General features: G+C 46.9%; 1 protein-coding gene across 2 annotated transcripts in view; it reads right to left on the reverse strand.

Moving 5' to 3' along the window:
- Nucleotides 1-17,913, reverse strand: part of SYT17 (synaptotagmin 17) — an 89,064-nt gene that overhangs the window by 52,159 nt on the left and 18,992 nt on the right. For both annotated transcript variants that reach the window (XM_006123154.5, XM_075899385.2), the window contains 2 exons: nt 15,882-16,030; nt 14,551-15,170 (listed from right to left, as the gene is read on the reverse strand). In XM_006123154.5, coding sequence (XP_006123216.1) covers nt 14,551-15,170; nt 15,882-16,030 — 769 coding nt within the window. The remainder of the gene's footprint in view (nt 1-14,550; nt 15,171-15,881; nt 16,031-17,913) is intronic.

Below are 17,913 nucleotides of genomic sequence, written 5' to 3' on the forward strand. Positions count from 1 at the left end.
GCATGAGGGAGTGATAATGGGGGCATGAAGTTGGGGTGTGGGAAGGCCTGGGGTGCCAGACGGGGAGGTGCTTATCTAGGCGGCTCCCAGCCAACAGCCCAGCAAGACCCTTGGGCAGGCTTCCTCCTTGGTGCAGCTCCAAGCCGCTCAAAGTGGCCGGCTCCTGGGGCCATGTGGCTCTCTGTGCTATATGCCAAGGGGGACAGCCACAGGGAGCTGCAATGATTGTGCTGGAGGTAGGGGCAGTGCATGAAGTCTCCCCCCTTCCCACCTACAAGGGGAATGCAGTGCCTAGAGGTACATGGCCCCAGCAGCATGCTGCTTTGAGCGGCCTGGGACTGTGGCAGGCAGGGAGTCTGCCTAAGAGTCCTGGCGGCCCGCAGGCCAGATCCAAAGTTCTTGGTGGGCTAGATAGAGCCAGAGCGCCGTATTTTGCCTACCCTTGGTCTAATTAGAGAAACCAGTGGAAGCATTTGGGTCAGAGATTAAATCCTGCACACTAGTAAGTGAGGGAGCTACACAGATTTGTTCAGCCAGCAAAATGGAAACAATTGGGGAAAGTCAGTAGGTGATGTGAGGTGGTTATGTTTATTATGGCAGATCAAGTGTGAGAATTGGTGAGATTGATGGAGAGGTTCTTGCTCAGTTTGCTAGGAAACAAATTAGAAGCCTTAGGACAATTCAGGTTGGCATAACTGGTTGGAAAGGAATATTTCTTACTCCTGAGTACCTCTCAGAGTTGTGAGGGCTCCCTCTCCATGCTTGCCATAAATACTGCACAACTCCATAATCATCAGCTCTTTGGTTTCCTTGCTTTTATTATATAAACTACGTCACATAGAAGGGCAGTGTTGCAATACCTTCCCTACTGATTCTATGCACTTAAGTATGTCTAGCTATGTTTAAACTACACCCCTTTGTCAGCACAGGGATGTAAATTAGATGTATCGAAAGTGCAAATGAAACCGGGATTTAAATATACTGTGCTTCATTTGCATAATGGTGTCCGCCACTTTTTTCAAAATGGGGCTTTTAAAAAAAACCCAGCAGTTTAGATGGGGCATTTTCAACAAAAATGCCCCATTTTGAAAGATCCTGTACTCCTCATTTTTTGGAGGTCTGCCCCCTTTAAATTAATGTTAGTTTTTCCTGATACAGAGCATGTATAGAGTTCAGTATTACAGGCAGGTTTTTTTCCAGTTCTGTCTAGAGATAGTGTAGAATATGCAAGGACGTGAGTTTTTGAACCTACGCTGTTTGCTGTGCATGTCTCCCTTAGGCACCATAATTTAAAAGTATAATTTCAGTTACAATTGTAATGCTGATGACACACTGGTTTGTGTTTCGATACCAGATGACCCTGGGAAAGCAATTTCCTGTTAGATTAGGTAGCTAAATGACATCCAATCTTGGATGTCCAAGATTTTCCTGATGTTCTGATTATTGCTTCATCCTCTACAGTTCCTTTTTATGGGTGCATTTTGCAGACTGTTACTAACTGGGGGGGGCGACAGGAGCGGCTTCGCGAGCCACACTTTTGGGAGGCAAGTGCCACGGGTTGGTCATGGCTGATGTTGAGGGAGGCATCACGTGGTCACCTCCCGGGTCTCTGCTGGTCACATGGGCCAGAGCAGCATGTGCTCTGCTCCCACCCCAGCTCGGTGCTCCCCTAGCGTGGTGCCCGGCAAGTGCCCCCTCCTATGCCTTTTCACTACAACTCTGCCATGCTCCTCACTCCACCACCCCTGCCAGATGAGGCGGGGAAAATTCTCCCCACCAGGCTTCCGTCCGAGGGAAACCGGAAATACCGGATATTTCGCATGTCCGGTATTTCCTGTTTTTTTTACTGGACGGAGCCTGAAAATACCGGACTGTCTGGGTGAATACCGGACACCTGGCAACCCTCCGCTCCCCAACCCCTCCAGCAGGCCTCGACCTCCCCCAATCCCGGTCCCCCAACATGCAGCAGGCTCTATCCCTCTCCTCCCCACAGCAGGTCCCAGCGCCCTTCCCCAACCCCTCCAGCAGGCCTCGGCCTCCCCTGCCATGCAGCTGCGGCAGGTCCCAGCCTCCCTGTCCAGCGGCAGGCTCCAGCCCCCCTCCCCTCTCCCAGGCAGGTCCCACCCCCAACTGCCAGAACAGGCCCCAGCTGCTCACCATGTGGCCGTGGCCTCACCCCCCACTCCCAGCACCGCAGCCACTCTCCACATGGCCCCACACAGCCGGGCCATGTAGCGGCTGTCGGAGCTGGAACTGGGGCTACGGTGAGGCTGCCCCACTCAGGACAGACTATCCATGGCCCCAGCTCCAGCTCCAGCTCTGCCCGCCACCCCACTCACTCTGCTGCTACATAGTAAAGTGGGCAGAAGGAAATTCCTTTTTAGGGAACCCCAGCGAGCAGGGCTAATAAAAAACTGGGGTCATGACTGGGCAATGTGCTATGGCCCAGCAGGCTGGGGTTCGCAGCCCACTGCAGGTCCAGGGACCAGCGGTTGGGAACCTCTGTATTAGAATACTGCTGCTTTAGTACACCCTGTTCCTACAGGCTTCCTGCAGCTTCCTACAGTATATGACTCAAGGTTTCTGAAGGTCTGAGCTGCTATATATTATTCCATGACAACAATTTACCCATCTGTGATTAAGGTAACAAAGCCTGGTTAACACACAGTCATGAGATCTGGGCAGTTGTCCCACTCCCTTTGCCAGTGAATTCCTTCTACAATTTGGACTAGGCACTTATTCTCCCCAGCCTTATGTGGAGATAATTCTTTTCACCTTGCAGGACTGCTGGGAGGCTAAATTCTTTCAAATCTGTCAAGCACTTTGAGTATTTGGGATAGAAAGAGCTAGTGAGCAGCACAGGATTATTATTACACCATCAATGCACCAAGCAGGGGTTTAACTGGACATGGCCCATTCAAATGAATGGGGATCACTTGAGCAAATCCCCATGCATCTCACCTATGTATCCAACAGAGCTAACTTAGCTTTTTGTTATATTCAGCAGTAACACAAGGAACCTATGGAGCTGCATCCTGTAAGACAATAGTTTAAGCAAGTCAGGATAAATATACGAAGCTTAGTAGGCTTCTGGGATAGATAAATGGCCTGACAGCTACCTGTAGCTGTTGGGAACCTAGGAATAGCTTGCTGAACAATGGATAGAATCATTGGCAAATGTCTAACCACAAACTTGCCTGAGCAATAGATGGTGTACGTGATAATGAGTTAAATGGCGTTAATATGTTAACCTGAAGCAGTGTTTCTTCTCAAAGTGGGCTGCTGGCTCACCTTGGTAAGCTGCTGGTGGGCCTGAGCTGCTTTCTTTATCTAAAGTGTCCATAACCACAGAGCCTCACAGCTCCCATTGGCAGGCCACCCCACTTCCTGCAGCTGTCCTTGGCTAGAAACGGCAAACTGCACCAATGGGAGCTGCCAGGCTCCGTGGCTAAGGACACTTCAGATAAACAATGTGGCACAGGTCTGCCAGCAGCTTACTCTGGTGGGTTCATGGCCCTCCTTCAGAAACACTGACCTACAGGTAGGGTTGCCAGGTGTCCGGTATTGACCCAGACAGTCCAGTATTTTCGCCTCCTGCTGGTAAAAAAATTCGGAAAATACCGGACACCTAAAATGTCTGGGTTTTTTCCCCTGCCAGGTGAAAATACCAGACACCTGGCAACCCTATGACACGCTCAGCAACTGGGCCCAGCCCCTGGACCCCCTGCTTACCTAGTTCCACAGGGAAGCTCCCTTCTGGCTCTACCAAGAAAACAAGATGGCCACCCGCAAAAAACCTAAAGACCTGAGCAAGGGGAAGTAATGCCTTTCTTGGGTCTTAGTGCTCCACCGCTTCTCTTCCTATCCCTATTCTGACTCTGCATGCAATTAAAGGGGCCATGCTGTTTTAATGCTCTTTTTTTTTTTTTTTTTTTTTGCTTATTAACTGTTAGGGTCCTTTTTTCTTTCTTTCTTTCTTTTTTTGCTCAACAGCTGTGGCCACTGACAACATTTTATTTGCATATTTGCATATTCATTATACAATGAATGAATATGCAAATAAAATGTTACCAGTCCACCAAAAGCCCTGTCCCTGGAGCCGCCACAAATAGTCGACTTCAGCTCTGGCAGTCACCATGTGGCAGGCAGCTGCCACAGTTCAAGTCAGCTGTTCTCAGCGGCTCTGGGGGCCAAGGCTGTGGTACACACCAGCTGCCTGAACCACCCAGTGCCAGACATAGCCCTTAGAGCCCCCCCTCCACTACCTCCAGTGCTAGCCACTGACCCCAGAGTCCCCTGCAGCCAACCCTTCCTGGTGCCAGCATCCCACCTTCAGAGCCCCCCAGTGCCAGCCCTCCATCCCAAATGCCTCAGTGCCAGCTCCTGCCTCTTAGAATCCCTCACCACTAGACCCCCCTCCCCCAGTGCCAGCCCTGTCCTCAAAGACCCCCCAGTGCCAACCCTGCTCCCAGTGCCAGCTTCCCACCCTGGATGCCCCAGTGCTCCCCAGTGTCAGCCCCTCACCTCTTAGAGCCCCCACCCCTTAGAGCTCCTCAGTACTAGCCCTACCCCAACAGCCCCCCAGTATTAGCTTTGCCCCCAGAGCCCTCCAGTGCCAGCCCCCCGCCTCTTAGAGCCACCACCCCCAGAGTTCCACAGCACTAGCCTCGCCCCCAGTATCCACAGTGCCTGCCCCACACCCCTCACCTAGACCTGCGCTGCCTCCAACTGCCAGCTGAGCACTGCTGCTCTAAGGCTGCTATGCCGGGCTCCACACAGCCTTCCTCTGCACAACGAACTGCTCTTCTGCATCTGAGAGGAGACACTGCCCCTGCCCGGCGCTGGTTAGCTGAAAGGCGGGGCAGGACATGCCTCTCCCAACAGCTGTGGCAGCAGGGCAGGTCCCGGTCTCCAGAGCCTCCGTGGCCCGGCAGCCAGCAGTTTGTAGCTTGATGCCAGTCCGCAGACTGCTGCCCTAAAAAATACTGAAAATTCATTGGTTTTACTCCTGTGTAATCTGATTCTGGGACAGGAAATGTATTACCCTCAACTCATTATTTAGAACCAACTGTCAATCAATACTATCATTATTTTACATCAAGTAGGATTAGGCAACACATATAACCAATATTAGACTAAAGGAGCATTTTTCGAGCTCTGCTTTACGCTCATGGGGGGACTTTCTCTGAGGTTAAGTGTATGTATTTTCCACAGGTCACACATCAACTAGCAATGGCTCTGTGATCCTTACTGCTTCCTGGGAGTTTGTTTCCCCACTATCATTACAGAGGACATGAAGCAGCTGCTTTGCGATGCTTCTTGGTCTCAGAATGGGGTTGGGAAGCCTCACCCCACATAAGAGGGTCACAGTCATATAGGAGGAAAAGTTCAGGTAGAAAGGGAGCCTGCTTTTATTACTGATACATATTACAGCCAACTGCAAACAGTGGTGCACATGTTCACTTGCAATGCTATGCACCCAAAACTGAAAAGTCTGGGAATTCTGCATACACAGTGGAGAGTTCAAATGAGTATTTAGTTTCTCTATCATTCTTCTTTACTAATCAATATCTCTGTTAGGGTCAGAATTGAGCAATGAGGACACATATCCAAACCCCGTAAGTCAGGAATCAAAACTAGAATTTCAGAGAACTGTTGGAAGCTTGAATCTGTTGTGAGCAATTTCCTTAAAGCTGAGTGCAACATTCAAGCAAGAAGCCCATTTGACTCCCATTGAGCCCTGTGCTTATGAACCTATTTTCCCAAAAAGTAAATGCCACTCAAATGAACAAGTGACATGAAGGTTCAATGGAGAGGTACAGCATGTACCCCTGTCTTTTATCAGCTGTAGCTCCATGACTGCATCTCTGGGGAGGAGAAAGGAGTTCTTACGAATTTTCACATATCAGCAAGACATGGATTTTCACTTGTGAAATACTGATCAATATTCGTCAAAAATATTTCATCTCCCCTACTCAGAAACAGCTCCTTTCCCAAGGGAAAAAAACCCTACGGGTGCTCCATGCTATGTTTCACCAATCTTTACAGAGAAATGTGAGACTCTGAGCATAGATATAGCGAGAACTTTCAACCTGCTTAACAACAGTTCGGCAATTTCACGGTATGGAGTTATTTAAAGAGGGTAGAACATTTCATATTTTCTCTGGCTCTGGTACTATTCTAACTGGCAGATCACTGATGACCCTTTTGGACACAAAGCCGCAAGGTGCTGAGTGTTCCAGCCCCCAATTCAGCCATACACTGAAACACATACTTGATTTTCAGCACTTTAAAAGCCCCCTTCAAGGTAAGCACCAGCTAAGGCATTCCACTCCTTATGGAACTGAGCCCTTTATCTTTCTTGTGAATTTAGCGTCTGTTGAAGGCACGGGGTTGACAGCCTGGGTGAATATGAAACCCTTTATTTATCCACAGAACAGGGCAGGCTTGCGAAGCAGTGCCTGCCAACAGGCGCCAGCCCTGAGCTGGAGGGAACTTTCCTACGGGCTCAGGTACTTTCAATCCTGAGTGTCTCTGATAACAAAAACATCTGCTAGGATGGTGGATTTTGTGGTGTGGGCTCATGGTCTCTGGTCTGGGACTGGAGCCAAAATAATGTTACATGGTGCTGACTAACAAGCAGCCATCAAATTGTAAGAAATATTGCTCACTATTGATCTGGACTGGATTTGAACCAGCTCCCTAGAAATTAAAAGCGGTAGATACCATTATGAATTTTATGAGTGCTAAACAACGTGCCTCATCCAAACCCCAGTGAAATCAGTGGAAAGATGCCCATCAATTTCTAGGGGACAGAGCATGCCTTTAACTTAGAGAAAATAGGCAATTGCTTCTGTCCAGCTTCTCCCATGCAACAAGAGGTGCCCCCACGCCCTTGTCGCTGCTCATTTCAGGACCAGTTCTAAAGATGCACTCTTTTTTAAAGGCACCTTCTGTGGACTTAATTCACCCTACACTGCCTCACAGCCTCTGGAACTGATTCTCCGTGGTCCTGGACTGTGTCATTGTCATTTACACCTTGCCACAGTAAGCACAAAGTAATTGCCATTCTGATCTGGTAGCTTTTTATAGCTCTTCTCAAACCCTTGTCCTCTTTGCTTTTTCTCATTCTCACCGCTAGTCACTTCTCTCTTCTGTAGCTCTTGCCATCTGGACTTGCCTTCCTGTATCTCTCCAGCTCATGAAGGTTTCCATCTATTTTTAAATGTCACCATAAAACAGACATCTTGCCTTCTATCTTTACATAGCTCGTCTATGCCTCTTCATTTTTCTCTTCTTCTGTTAACGGTCTTATGACTGATTGTTTTAGCATTTTTCATCACATAAGTTTCACCACATTGATTGCTTTCTTTATCCTATTGGAGCAGATCCTCAGCAGGTGTAAACTGCCATAGCTCCAATGACTGCAACTAAGAATCTGCACCACTATGCTTCTGTTTTGTATTACTATTTCATTCTGTAATGCAAAATCAACTTTCACTGGATCGTATGCAATTTTTTTCTTCCAATGTATTAAGATTCCCAGAATTTGTTTGGAAGAAACAGATGTAGCAAATGCAGTTAATAAGGAATTTTAAAAGGCTGACAGTTAACTTTCTTCTTCATTGATCTTATAGGAAACATGCTCTCAGCTTCAAACTCAGCCATTTAAAAAAAATAAGGTAAGTAGAAAAAGCTTCCTTAGCACAAGTATAAGCAACGTTTTTTTTAATTTCTATTATTGTCACCTTGACGACAGAACTCTCTGTTTATAAAAATAATAGCTACAAATTGCAAGCATACACCTTATCATTTCAAAACTTAAAATTATTCTCAATTAATATTTTACTTATTTAAATATCTATTTCTTCCTTTGATTCATGCAGGTTTTCCATATGTTATTCTGGCAGGGACCCATGCTGGTTTGAGTTGTGTCTGTGGGGAGCTTGCTTCGGAGGCTGAGCTTGGAAAGGTATGTGTAGGGAAGGTGATTGAAGGCCAGAAGAGAAGGCTCAGGAAAGATTTCTTTCAAAGAAGGGTGTTGCAGTTGTTTGATGATACTACATAGAGGGCCCAGGATGAGGTGGTAGGTGACAACAAGGGTTGTGCAGTCAGAGGGGGTTTTATTTCTATACTGAAGCAGCATGGGCAGTTGGTGAAGGTAGGGTTGGGGGAGGCAAGCCCCCATCCTCATCTTTTCTGCTGAGGCCCCACCCCTTCACTGCCCCCATGGGGAGGTGGAGCAGTGCACCACATACATCTCCCCCGCCACAGGGAGGGAAGGAGAGCAGGCTGGTGTCTGCTTGCCCCAGTCCCAGGACACAGGGGAGGGAGGAAGGCACACGGTGTGGCCCCAGCCTCTCCAGCCCCAGAGCACCAGGGGAGGGAAGAGGGTGAACCACGCAGACCAGCCCCGGAGCACCAGAGGAGGGAAGAGGGTGCACCACACAGCCCCAGCCCTAGAGCACTGGGAGGGTAGGCACTGGGGGTAACAACAGTCACCTCCAGAATGCCTACAGCAGGCATTCTGGGGGCAGAGTGTGGGCGGAGCCATGCCTGGCGATTTGGGAAGGCAAAGCCTTCCCCCGCCTAGGCTACCAGACACTCATATGAAACAGGATATCTCTGGATATCTGGCTGGCCCACTCCATGATGCAATCTACTTCTCTGATGGAGTGTCCTTGTTTGGTTAAGGCAGTTTGGAGTGTGCTAAGGTGTACACTCTGGACTTTTTCCTCAGAGCGTATTCTGTGTTTTTTGTCACCTACCACCACACATAGGAACCCACACAGGGTATCAGCAGAACAACAGGTGTAAAACCTGCAGACACATCTTCACTGCTTCCATCATCAACAACAAGGGGTCCTGCACATGCCTATCACAACAGCCTATCATCCAGTGCATGAAATGCTCCAATACCAAGCCAGACAATGACTACTCTCTCAAATAAACTCACACCAGAAATGATAAAAAACAAAAACACTCTATTGCCTGAAGAAAGCCGTCGCTCTCTGTTTGACCTGCCAGTCCTCATCCTCAAAGGAACCCTGCACAACACTTTCAAAAGACAAGTCAGGAGGCTTAAAAATCCTAATGTTGCTAGATACTAAAAATCATAGCCTTACTAAAGACACTGGATTTATGGCTTTTTAAAACATTCTTTAACCCACTAACCCCTTTTTGTCCTATGACTATAGTGGGTGTTAATAGGCCAAATCACCTTGAATGATCCTTGAGAATCTATGTATGTTAGTGGTCCCCCATTTTTTTCTGTCATGCCCCCCTTTACCCATAATTAAACCTATCCATGCCTCTCCCTGCCTCCATTGTCAGGAGCTGCAGCCAGGAGCTGAATCTGTGGCTGGGAGCTGGAAGCAGAGACTGGGACTGCATCCAGATGTGGAACCGAGGCTAGGAGCCAAGGCTATGGCTGCAGCTGGGGCTGTGAGTGAGTCGGCACCAGGAGCCAAGTCCAGGGCTGGGGCTGGGCCAGAGCAGAGTCGGGGACACAGAAGAACTCGGAGAATGTGTGTTCTGCCTGGGCAGTGCTCTGACTTGCAACCTCCTTCTCAGGGATGCTTAAGGGAGGCACTGCAGCCCAGAATTTGTGGAAGGTGAAGTGGTACGGCTACGTTCCCTCCTACACCAACCCACTGACCTCTAGAGATTGAGATTTAATCCAAAATGTTCAACCTCAAGGGGCCAAATTTTCAAAGGCAACAAGAACCCAGAACAGCAACTGGTCTCAGTGAGAGAAGAATCAGGCTACTGTCCTTTCAAATGAAATCCAGGCTTGATGAAGCCAAAACTAGGGATGTAAAACCCTGTTTAATTGGCTCACCAGGTAAACATAGGGTTTAGCTAATTAACCGATTAAAGGGGCGTGAGCTGGGGGGGCTCTTCAGCCCCCTGCTGGGCTAGAACGCTCTCCCAACCCTCCCACCACAGGCAGGAGTTGCGCTGGAGCAGCCCTGTCTGCAACAGGGCCCACCATGGCAGGCGGGGAGCTGCTCCGGCTCCACAGGTTAACCTTAACCAGTAAACCTGGGGAGATGGGGGATGGATAGGGGGCAGCATGGCTGGCCGGAGGAGATGCAGGGGGGGACGGAGCTCAGGGGCAGCGCAGCTGGCCTGGGGAGATGGGGGGGGCAACGCGGCTGGCCAGGGGAGATTGGGAGGAGAAGAACTGGCCGGCAGGAAGCAGGGGTGCCCGGGAGAGGGTCAGGGGCAGTGGAGCTGGTCGGGAAGTGGGACTGACCCAGGCACATGCAGATCCCGGGGCGCTGACAGTCCTGCGCACAGTCAGGAGAAGCGTGAGTGAGTCCGGCTGCGGCTCAGGAGTAGGGACAGGGCTTCTCCTCCTCACCAAGGCGTCAGATGTAGCCAGGGCTCCCAGCGCCGATCACGCCCCGCCTCCCAGCCACTCCCCCGCCCCCGCCAGGCTTCCGTCTGGCGCCCAGCCAGAAATCCAGGAAATACGGGACTTTGCACATGTCTGGTATTTTCTGGATTTTTTTACTGGACAGAGGGCCCAAAAACTGGACTGTCTGGTAGAATACTGGACACCTGGCAACCCTAACCACAAGAGGCGGGACTTGGCCAATGCAGGGGCAGCCATTAGCCCTCCCACAGCTTTCCCTCCCCCTCACAAAAATTCCTGCGTGTGGGCCTGGTAACAGAGAGGAGAAGAGAGGAGGCCCACAGGATTATGATGCCGGGGTTGGGGTGCTCACCACCACTCAGGATCAGGCTTTAAATTTGCAAGTGAAGAGCAAGCTGCTTTGCTGTGGCTAAACAAAATCTTAAGTGCGGCTCTTCATATAACATGCCGCTGACATTTCAGTTCCTACACTAATGGAATACATCAGTCTGCTGGTAGTTTTGTTTTTTATACAGCCTTCTGTCTGCCAACTTAAAAATACAGCATGTATCTTCAAAACTCTCCTTGTCCCTAAACTTAATTATTTATTGATACATGATTATCACAGAGGTTTCAAGACACCATGCCAAATTCTGCTCTTGCTTACATATATACAACCTCATTACATTCAAAGAGGTTGGTGAAAGCAGAATTGGGCTGACTTATTTTAATGCAACACAAGTGGACTAGAAGAATGCATAAAGCCACTGCTCTCTGGCAGAGAAGCAGCCTGCCCCAGCAGGAGCTCTGCTTGTTTTTGGCACAGTGAGCCTGATTCACCATTAATCTGTACTTCATACTGGCCGTGGCACACACATCATTGCAAAATGGATGTAAATAGCTGCCTGACCAGAACATTGGTGTTTTAGAATCATGGTGCACTGGCATTAGCAACAAGATGGGGTGAATCGGGCCCAATGCCTCTGGAATCCCTGGGACAGACTGGACCAGCAGAGACCCTTCCACACTCTTGGAAGCGCAGAGGGGGGCATGATCCCACCCTCACCTTCTTTTGGGCAAGACTGTATGTTGAAGGAACTAAGCTCGAGAGGTTTTCGTGCACAAAGATCAGCCACTGCCCAGGGATCCATTGGCAGACGAAGCTCCTTGCAACATCCTCACAGAGGCTAGCCATGTATGCATCCTACTGAGCTAAATTCTAACATACTGTAGTCCATGGCTGGACAAAATTCAGCCCAGGGGCTGGATCCAGCCCACAAACCACCCTTATGGGATGCTAAGGCATGCAGCTGCCACAATTTAAAAAGCAGTCCCTATGTTTCTCTGCAGGGAGGGGTGAAGCGTCATATGATTCCTTCCCCCCCCCCCCCAGCCCAATTCTCAGCTCCTATTGGCCAGAACAACTGGCTAATAAGAACTAACCTTGGCCAATCTCTCAGCTCCTATTGGCTGGCTATTTTCAATTGTTTCTCAGCCAATAGAAGCTAAGAGATTGCCCTTGGGAGGCAGGGAAAACCAAGCCTCTTCCCCGACTCAGTCGAGAGGCAGGTGGAGGGAGCAGGCTGCATTTTCCATGCACTGGGGCTACAGCAGGCAGGGAGCCCAGCCTGCCTCATGGGTGCTGTAGCCCTACTGGCCGGGAGCTGCTTAGGTAAGCGCCTCCCAGCCAGAGCATGCCACTGGCATCCCAGCCCTTCTTGCATCCCAACTCCCTCCCCCAGGTCACCATCCAAGCCCTCTGCACCCCCTGCCCCAGGTCACAACCCCCTCCTACACCTCTCCCCCAGGCCAGAATCCTCTCCTGCACCCAAGCACCCTCTCAGACCCCACACCATCTCCTTCACCCTGGTCCCTTACTCTGTGTGCCCTTCTGCACCCAACCTCCATCGAAGACCCCGCACCCTCTCCACAGAAAAGTGTGGTCTTTTACCACTATCAAAATCTTGGCGTGGCCACCCACCCAAAATTATTGCCCACCCCTGCTGTAGTCTGAAATGCACCTTACAGCACTAAGATTCTGACCAAATGACAAGATGCAGTCACCTTCAGGATGTAGTCTGTTTTCATCACTAATATGAAACACTTGTGGTAACAGCACCTTTTATGGGTCAAATCCTCAGTTTGCATAAATCTGACATAAATCCACTAAAGCCAGTCCATTTGCATCAGCAGCAGGCCTGACCACATAGCATGCAGGCCAGCATGAATTGGACACTGTTACTGCCTTATTACCACACATATTAAGACCAGACCCTGTAAGGGGATTGACTTAAAGGCAAAGAACTACTTACATATTCAGGCCCTTGACCTGCATTAACATGATTCTGCAATATCATATACAGCATATCTTCAGAAGGTATAACAAGCATTAATCATACACAAAAAGCCAAGCTGGGAAAAATGCAAGGCTGCAATGGGTTTGCATGGCTATAAATGAGAACAAAATTTGGCCCTCTGTCCTCGGATACACCAGTGTGATGCTCACCGCCCTCAAGGGGAATTATACACCTATAGGAAGGCACAGCTTGGCTACAGATATTTATAAGTACAGATGTGGGAGAACAAGGGATAGGATGGAAGATAAGCCTTGTATTGGCTGGTGCAAGTGTTTCTCATCTAAACGCAGAACCCTTTGGCTGTTCTGCCACCCATCCCAATATCACACTCTAACCAGTGGAGCTAAACTCTGCTCTCATTTTCACCCATAGGGCCACGCACTTTGAATGGGGGAAGATTTTTTCCCTCTACATTTACAAAAAGTGTGCTTGCTAATCTCATCATGCTACTCGCTTTATTATAGAGAAAAGAAAAAAAGTAGTTATCTGCATCGTAACAGATAAATAAATAATATTGGGAAATCCAGAGCCCAATTCTCCACTGCCTTGTGCATTTATAACAGTGCAGAGTTAAAGCACGGAGCATGTAAAACACTTTCCAATCTCTTTGCACAGGTGCAGACGTCTACAGATGGTGTCACACAATGGAGAATCAGTCCCCCCAAAACTTTGGGGTTTTGGACATAAAATCCTGCCTCAATAGACTTTCATTCTGCAGCTTTTTGAATGCAAGAGATACACCTCGGCCACAGTCTGCCCTCAGCTGCAATAGTGTAAAACAGCGGTAATGCCAGTGAAGTCAACAGAACTACTTCAGATTGACACCAGCATAACTGAGATCAGACTTTGACTAATCCCTTAGCCCTGGCTATACTGGCCTTGGCCTTCTGTGAATTTTAGGTGGTGTTAAGCCCCAGAGAGATCAGACACTGCCTTATCCAAAACTGATAAGGGCATCTGAACAGAAGCATAGCAATGTAGGTTTTTTCTAATACTGTAGTAAGAGAGAGACCATGTACTAATGCTCCCAGGAAAGGATGTGGAAAGATGAAGACCCCTATGCCCTCTTTCCCCTCAGCACATCAGAAGGCAGAGGCTAGCCCAGTGTGAAGGTCTGAACATGCATAGGTGCAAAATATCATTACAATCCAATTAAATACGCTGCACATTCAACTTCCAACATGCACAATTAAAATAAAAATTAAATTCCGCCAATTGTTGGCCATGTATTTCTGGATAGAAATACAAAAAGAATCCTCTGATCAGCTGGACTACCAAGATGTCTCAACAAGGGCCATTTTCTTATGTGTTTGCTCACAAATTAACAGAAAACAGACCCCCACACCCCAAAGCCTGGTTCTGTTTTGATGATAATGATAGTGCTTTTGTGGCCCACATAAACTCCCTATAGTGACAGGGAACATAGCTTACTGAGGGGAAGGATTTGTCCATGAAGCTGTATCTGCACAAAACTATCTCCCAGAAACTGCCGATTCACAAAAGCGAATTTCAGCAGTTTCCATTATGCACAATATAGACAATCTTTCTAATTTAATCTCCTATGTGATCTTGTTCCTTTAAAGTCAAAACAGTGAACCTGATTCAGGTCTGACTTACACCAATGTAAATCAAAAAAGGTCACTGAATTTACAACTGTGCAATACAGGTATAAGCAAGATTAGAAGCAGAACCAATGATTTTTTAATGTAGAAGTGCTTTAGTACGTGAATGAGCATGGCTATTTAAAAACCTCTCATTAACCCCAAACAAGCAAAGGAACCACAAAAACAAAGTAGAAATATTACATAATAACCATCTGAAAAATTCTGTTACCTGTGAACTGGGAACAAGGGCCTTCCACCAATGTCCACCCTTCACAAGGTCAACTTCATTTAATGGCATTGACACTTTGCCAATGACACAATGGCGTGAAAATTTGTCAAAATCCACTATGGTTAAAAGTAGAGTTCTTCTTTGGGCTTCTAAAAATGGGATTTCAAAGGTGTATCTTTCCTCAAACACTGGGTTCTGGGTTTTGCGTTTTACCCCTGTCTGCTTGGAGTTCTTCTGATCTGGAAGGAGGCAGATCTTGACATAAGGGTTGGAATGAGCCAGATCTTGTCTTGAACCGTCATATGAAATTGGAGGAGGCAGATCTCTAGCCTCAATTACCCTCACTATTAGATAATTATGCAGCAGATCATACTGTGTACTAAAATGCAGCATGCCCAGTTGATATTTTGATAAGATTTCCTCATCTGTCAAGGAGTCCATGTCATCACTATTAGAGTCAAGAGAATACAGTCTTGGTTCGAATTTTCTAAAATAGTCATCTGGGGTATATGTTTTTCTCAGGATAGTTGGCTGAACTATTTCTTTTTTAGCTCCTATAATTCCAAACTCAATAGGTTTAATGTCAATTAGTGGAGAACTTGGCCGCCTTGATTCTAGACCTAGGCAAAAGAAACATACGAAGAGCTGTATCTGTAACTGAAAAGATCTCATTACAACCCTATGTTATTACAGTCTGTCATTTTGTTCTGTGTTTGGTCAAAACCCAACACAATGATGGTGGCTTCTAGGAGCTCTCTCAACACAAATGATAAAATAAATAACAATATCATAACTAGTTAATCTTTAAGTGCAAACATCAAATAGATTTTGTCCCCTGCCCCTGTCTTACTCTGTGATTCTGTCACATTAATCCTTTAGCAAAAATACAAGTTTGATCCCTTTCACAGTCTCTTTGTAGAAGGGTTTAGAATTTTAGGCTTTGTCTACACTTAACAGTTTAAAATGCTGTTGTGGCAGTGCTTTAAACTGAAAGTGTGGCCACAGCACAAGTGCTGGGAGAAAGCTCTCCCAGTGCTCTACATAAACCACCTGGACAAGGGGAGTAGCTACCAGCACTGGGAGCATAGCCTGTTTCATACTGGCACTTTACAGCACTGTAACTTACTTCACTTTTGACGGGGGTGGGGGGAAGGGAAGGGGAGGGGTGATTCACACTTCTGACTTAGAAAGTTACAGTCCTGTAAAGTGCCAGTGTAGACTTGGCCTTTATCAACATGCTTTAGGCTTGACTCACATCTCTCTCTAAAAGCAAGCACTAACTTTGGTCTACCTGGGAAATTACATTCCTATAATATGGCTGACAGCCTTACTTGAAATCCGCCTTGTGAGGCTGTAAGTGGACCGTGATGTATCTGAAGATGATCGCCTTCTGTCAGGAGAAGAGTCCTGAGGAGTTGGCGGTGGCTCACTGGTTGTGTTATCAGAGTCTCCATCTTTATCTTCATTCTGATTGCTTATCCTGTTAAAATGACAGACCTCTGGCTGTATGAATCCAATAAGTATACAGTACACATAACAAGCAGGATACAAAGCCCTTTTCCCTGATACGTTAGATTGAACCTGGGCTGCTGGAGTTCATCTTCAAATCTAGTTGGAAACAGAAGAGTGCTGAGTTGTGTGGCTTCAAAGCCCTACAAAGCATGGATTCTCTATCCTTTATTGTGTCTTTCAGACTTCTTAAAATGTAACAAAACTTACTAGCAACATCAAGGATGTACATATGTATATAGATATGTTCATGTTTCACAAACATGCATGATACAGACTTTGGGGCATTATTGGTATGTGTTCACCTATGTAGTGAAAATATTTAAGCCATTACTAACTGATGTATATTTAGGGTACAGTGCAAAAACTTGCGGCGCATCCACACTACAAGCCCATTCTTGTGCAAGAAAAAGTACAGTTAATCGTAAGAATACAGGGCTTTTTGCGCAAGAGTTATTCCTTTTTCTACAAGGAATAAGCCTTTTTGCACAAGAGCTCTTGTGCAAAAAGGCATGTGTGGATGAGCAACAGGGGTTTCTTGCGCAAGAAACCCTGATGGGTAAAATGGCCATCAGAGCTTTCTTGCGCAAGAGAGCATCCACACTGCCATGGATGCTCTTGCACAAAAGCACATCTCTTGCGGAAAAGCACATGACAGTGTGGACGCACTATTGCACAAGAACTTTTTGCGCAAGGACTCTTGCACAAAAAGTTCTTGCACAACAAGCCTGCAGTATAGACGTAGCCCCAGCCTCTCACAAACTGCAGCAATTCTCATTAAACAGAACAAATCAGAATCTCTTAAGTTCCACTCGAAGAGCAAGAACAAACAAGAACAAAAATATATAGTTCAAAGATTTTGATGTCAATTATACTGGTGACAGTCTTTGATAAATCCAATGAAGTCAATAGTAGAACGACATTATACTGACACAACTAAGACTAGAATTTCACTTTTTTAACAGTATTCCACTCGTAGTGTACCACGATAAAATACATATTTCTGGTTAGGACACAAGACAAAAGAACGCTCAGGAAAATAGGAAATTGGGTACAGACAAAGTTAAGTAGAACATAAGCAAATAATATGGGAGCACTGCTTGAATTTTGTTCTTCATTCCTTCTTTCTATATTTCTACTTATGTTGGGTATAAGATAAATATGCTGAATCACCTGCCTCACAATCCATTTATGGAACTAGACTGGTAGAAATATTCTGTAGCAAGTAGCAAACTAAAAAAATTGAAAACCAAACGTAGGAATGGGCAGAAAATGGAAGTTCAGATTTGAAACTTCCTCTTCTCCAAGTTTCGGGGAAGAAGTGCAGATCGGGATCGTGTGGTGCTTGGTGAGCTGAACCCACTTGAGTGTTACAGCCCATTAATATTTAACAGATTTTAATTTCCATTCAAAAATCATGGACACACAATACCTAGCTTTCATATGCAGGTTGCTCAATTCCTTCAACTAGAGCAATCAAAACATCGGAGCATAAATGTATGCTTTTCATGCCAAGATGCAGATCTGAACATACTTATTAGGTGGATGGAGTGCCAACAGCTCACCAGAGGCTGACCCTGGTGAACGGCATCCAGCCCAGGGACCGGTTATTGCACACCCCGGCCTAGACGGTCCTGCCATGAAGGCAGGGGACTGGACTTGGCGACCTCTTGAGGTTCCTACCAGTTCTAGTATCTTATGATTCTATTATTGTGATTCACACACCTGAAAATTAAGCCTTCAGAATGGGGGCAAAGTAGGGGGGAAAAACTCAGAAAAAATATCATTAAAGATATTCTACACATGCTAAATATAAAAGTGAGTTAACTAAGTAACAAGCAGGTGACTTTTTGC

Source organism: Pelodiscus sinensis, chromosome 15 (genome assembly GCF_052426305.1).
Source record: "Pelodiscus sinensis isolate ZL-2025 chromosome 15, ASM5242630v1, whole genome shotgun sequence".
NCBI classification, from domain to species: Eukaryota; Metazoa; Chordata; order Testudines; family Trionychidae; genus Pelodiscus; species Pelodiscus sinensis.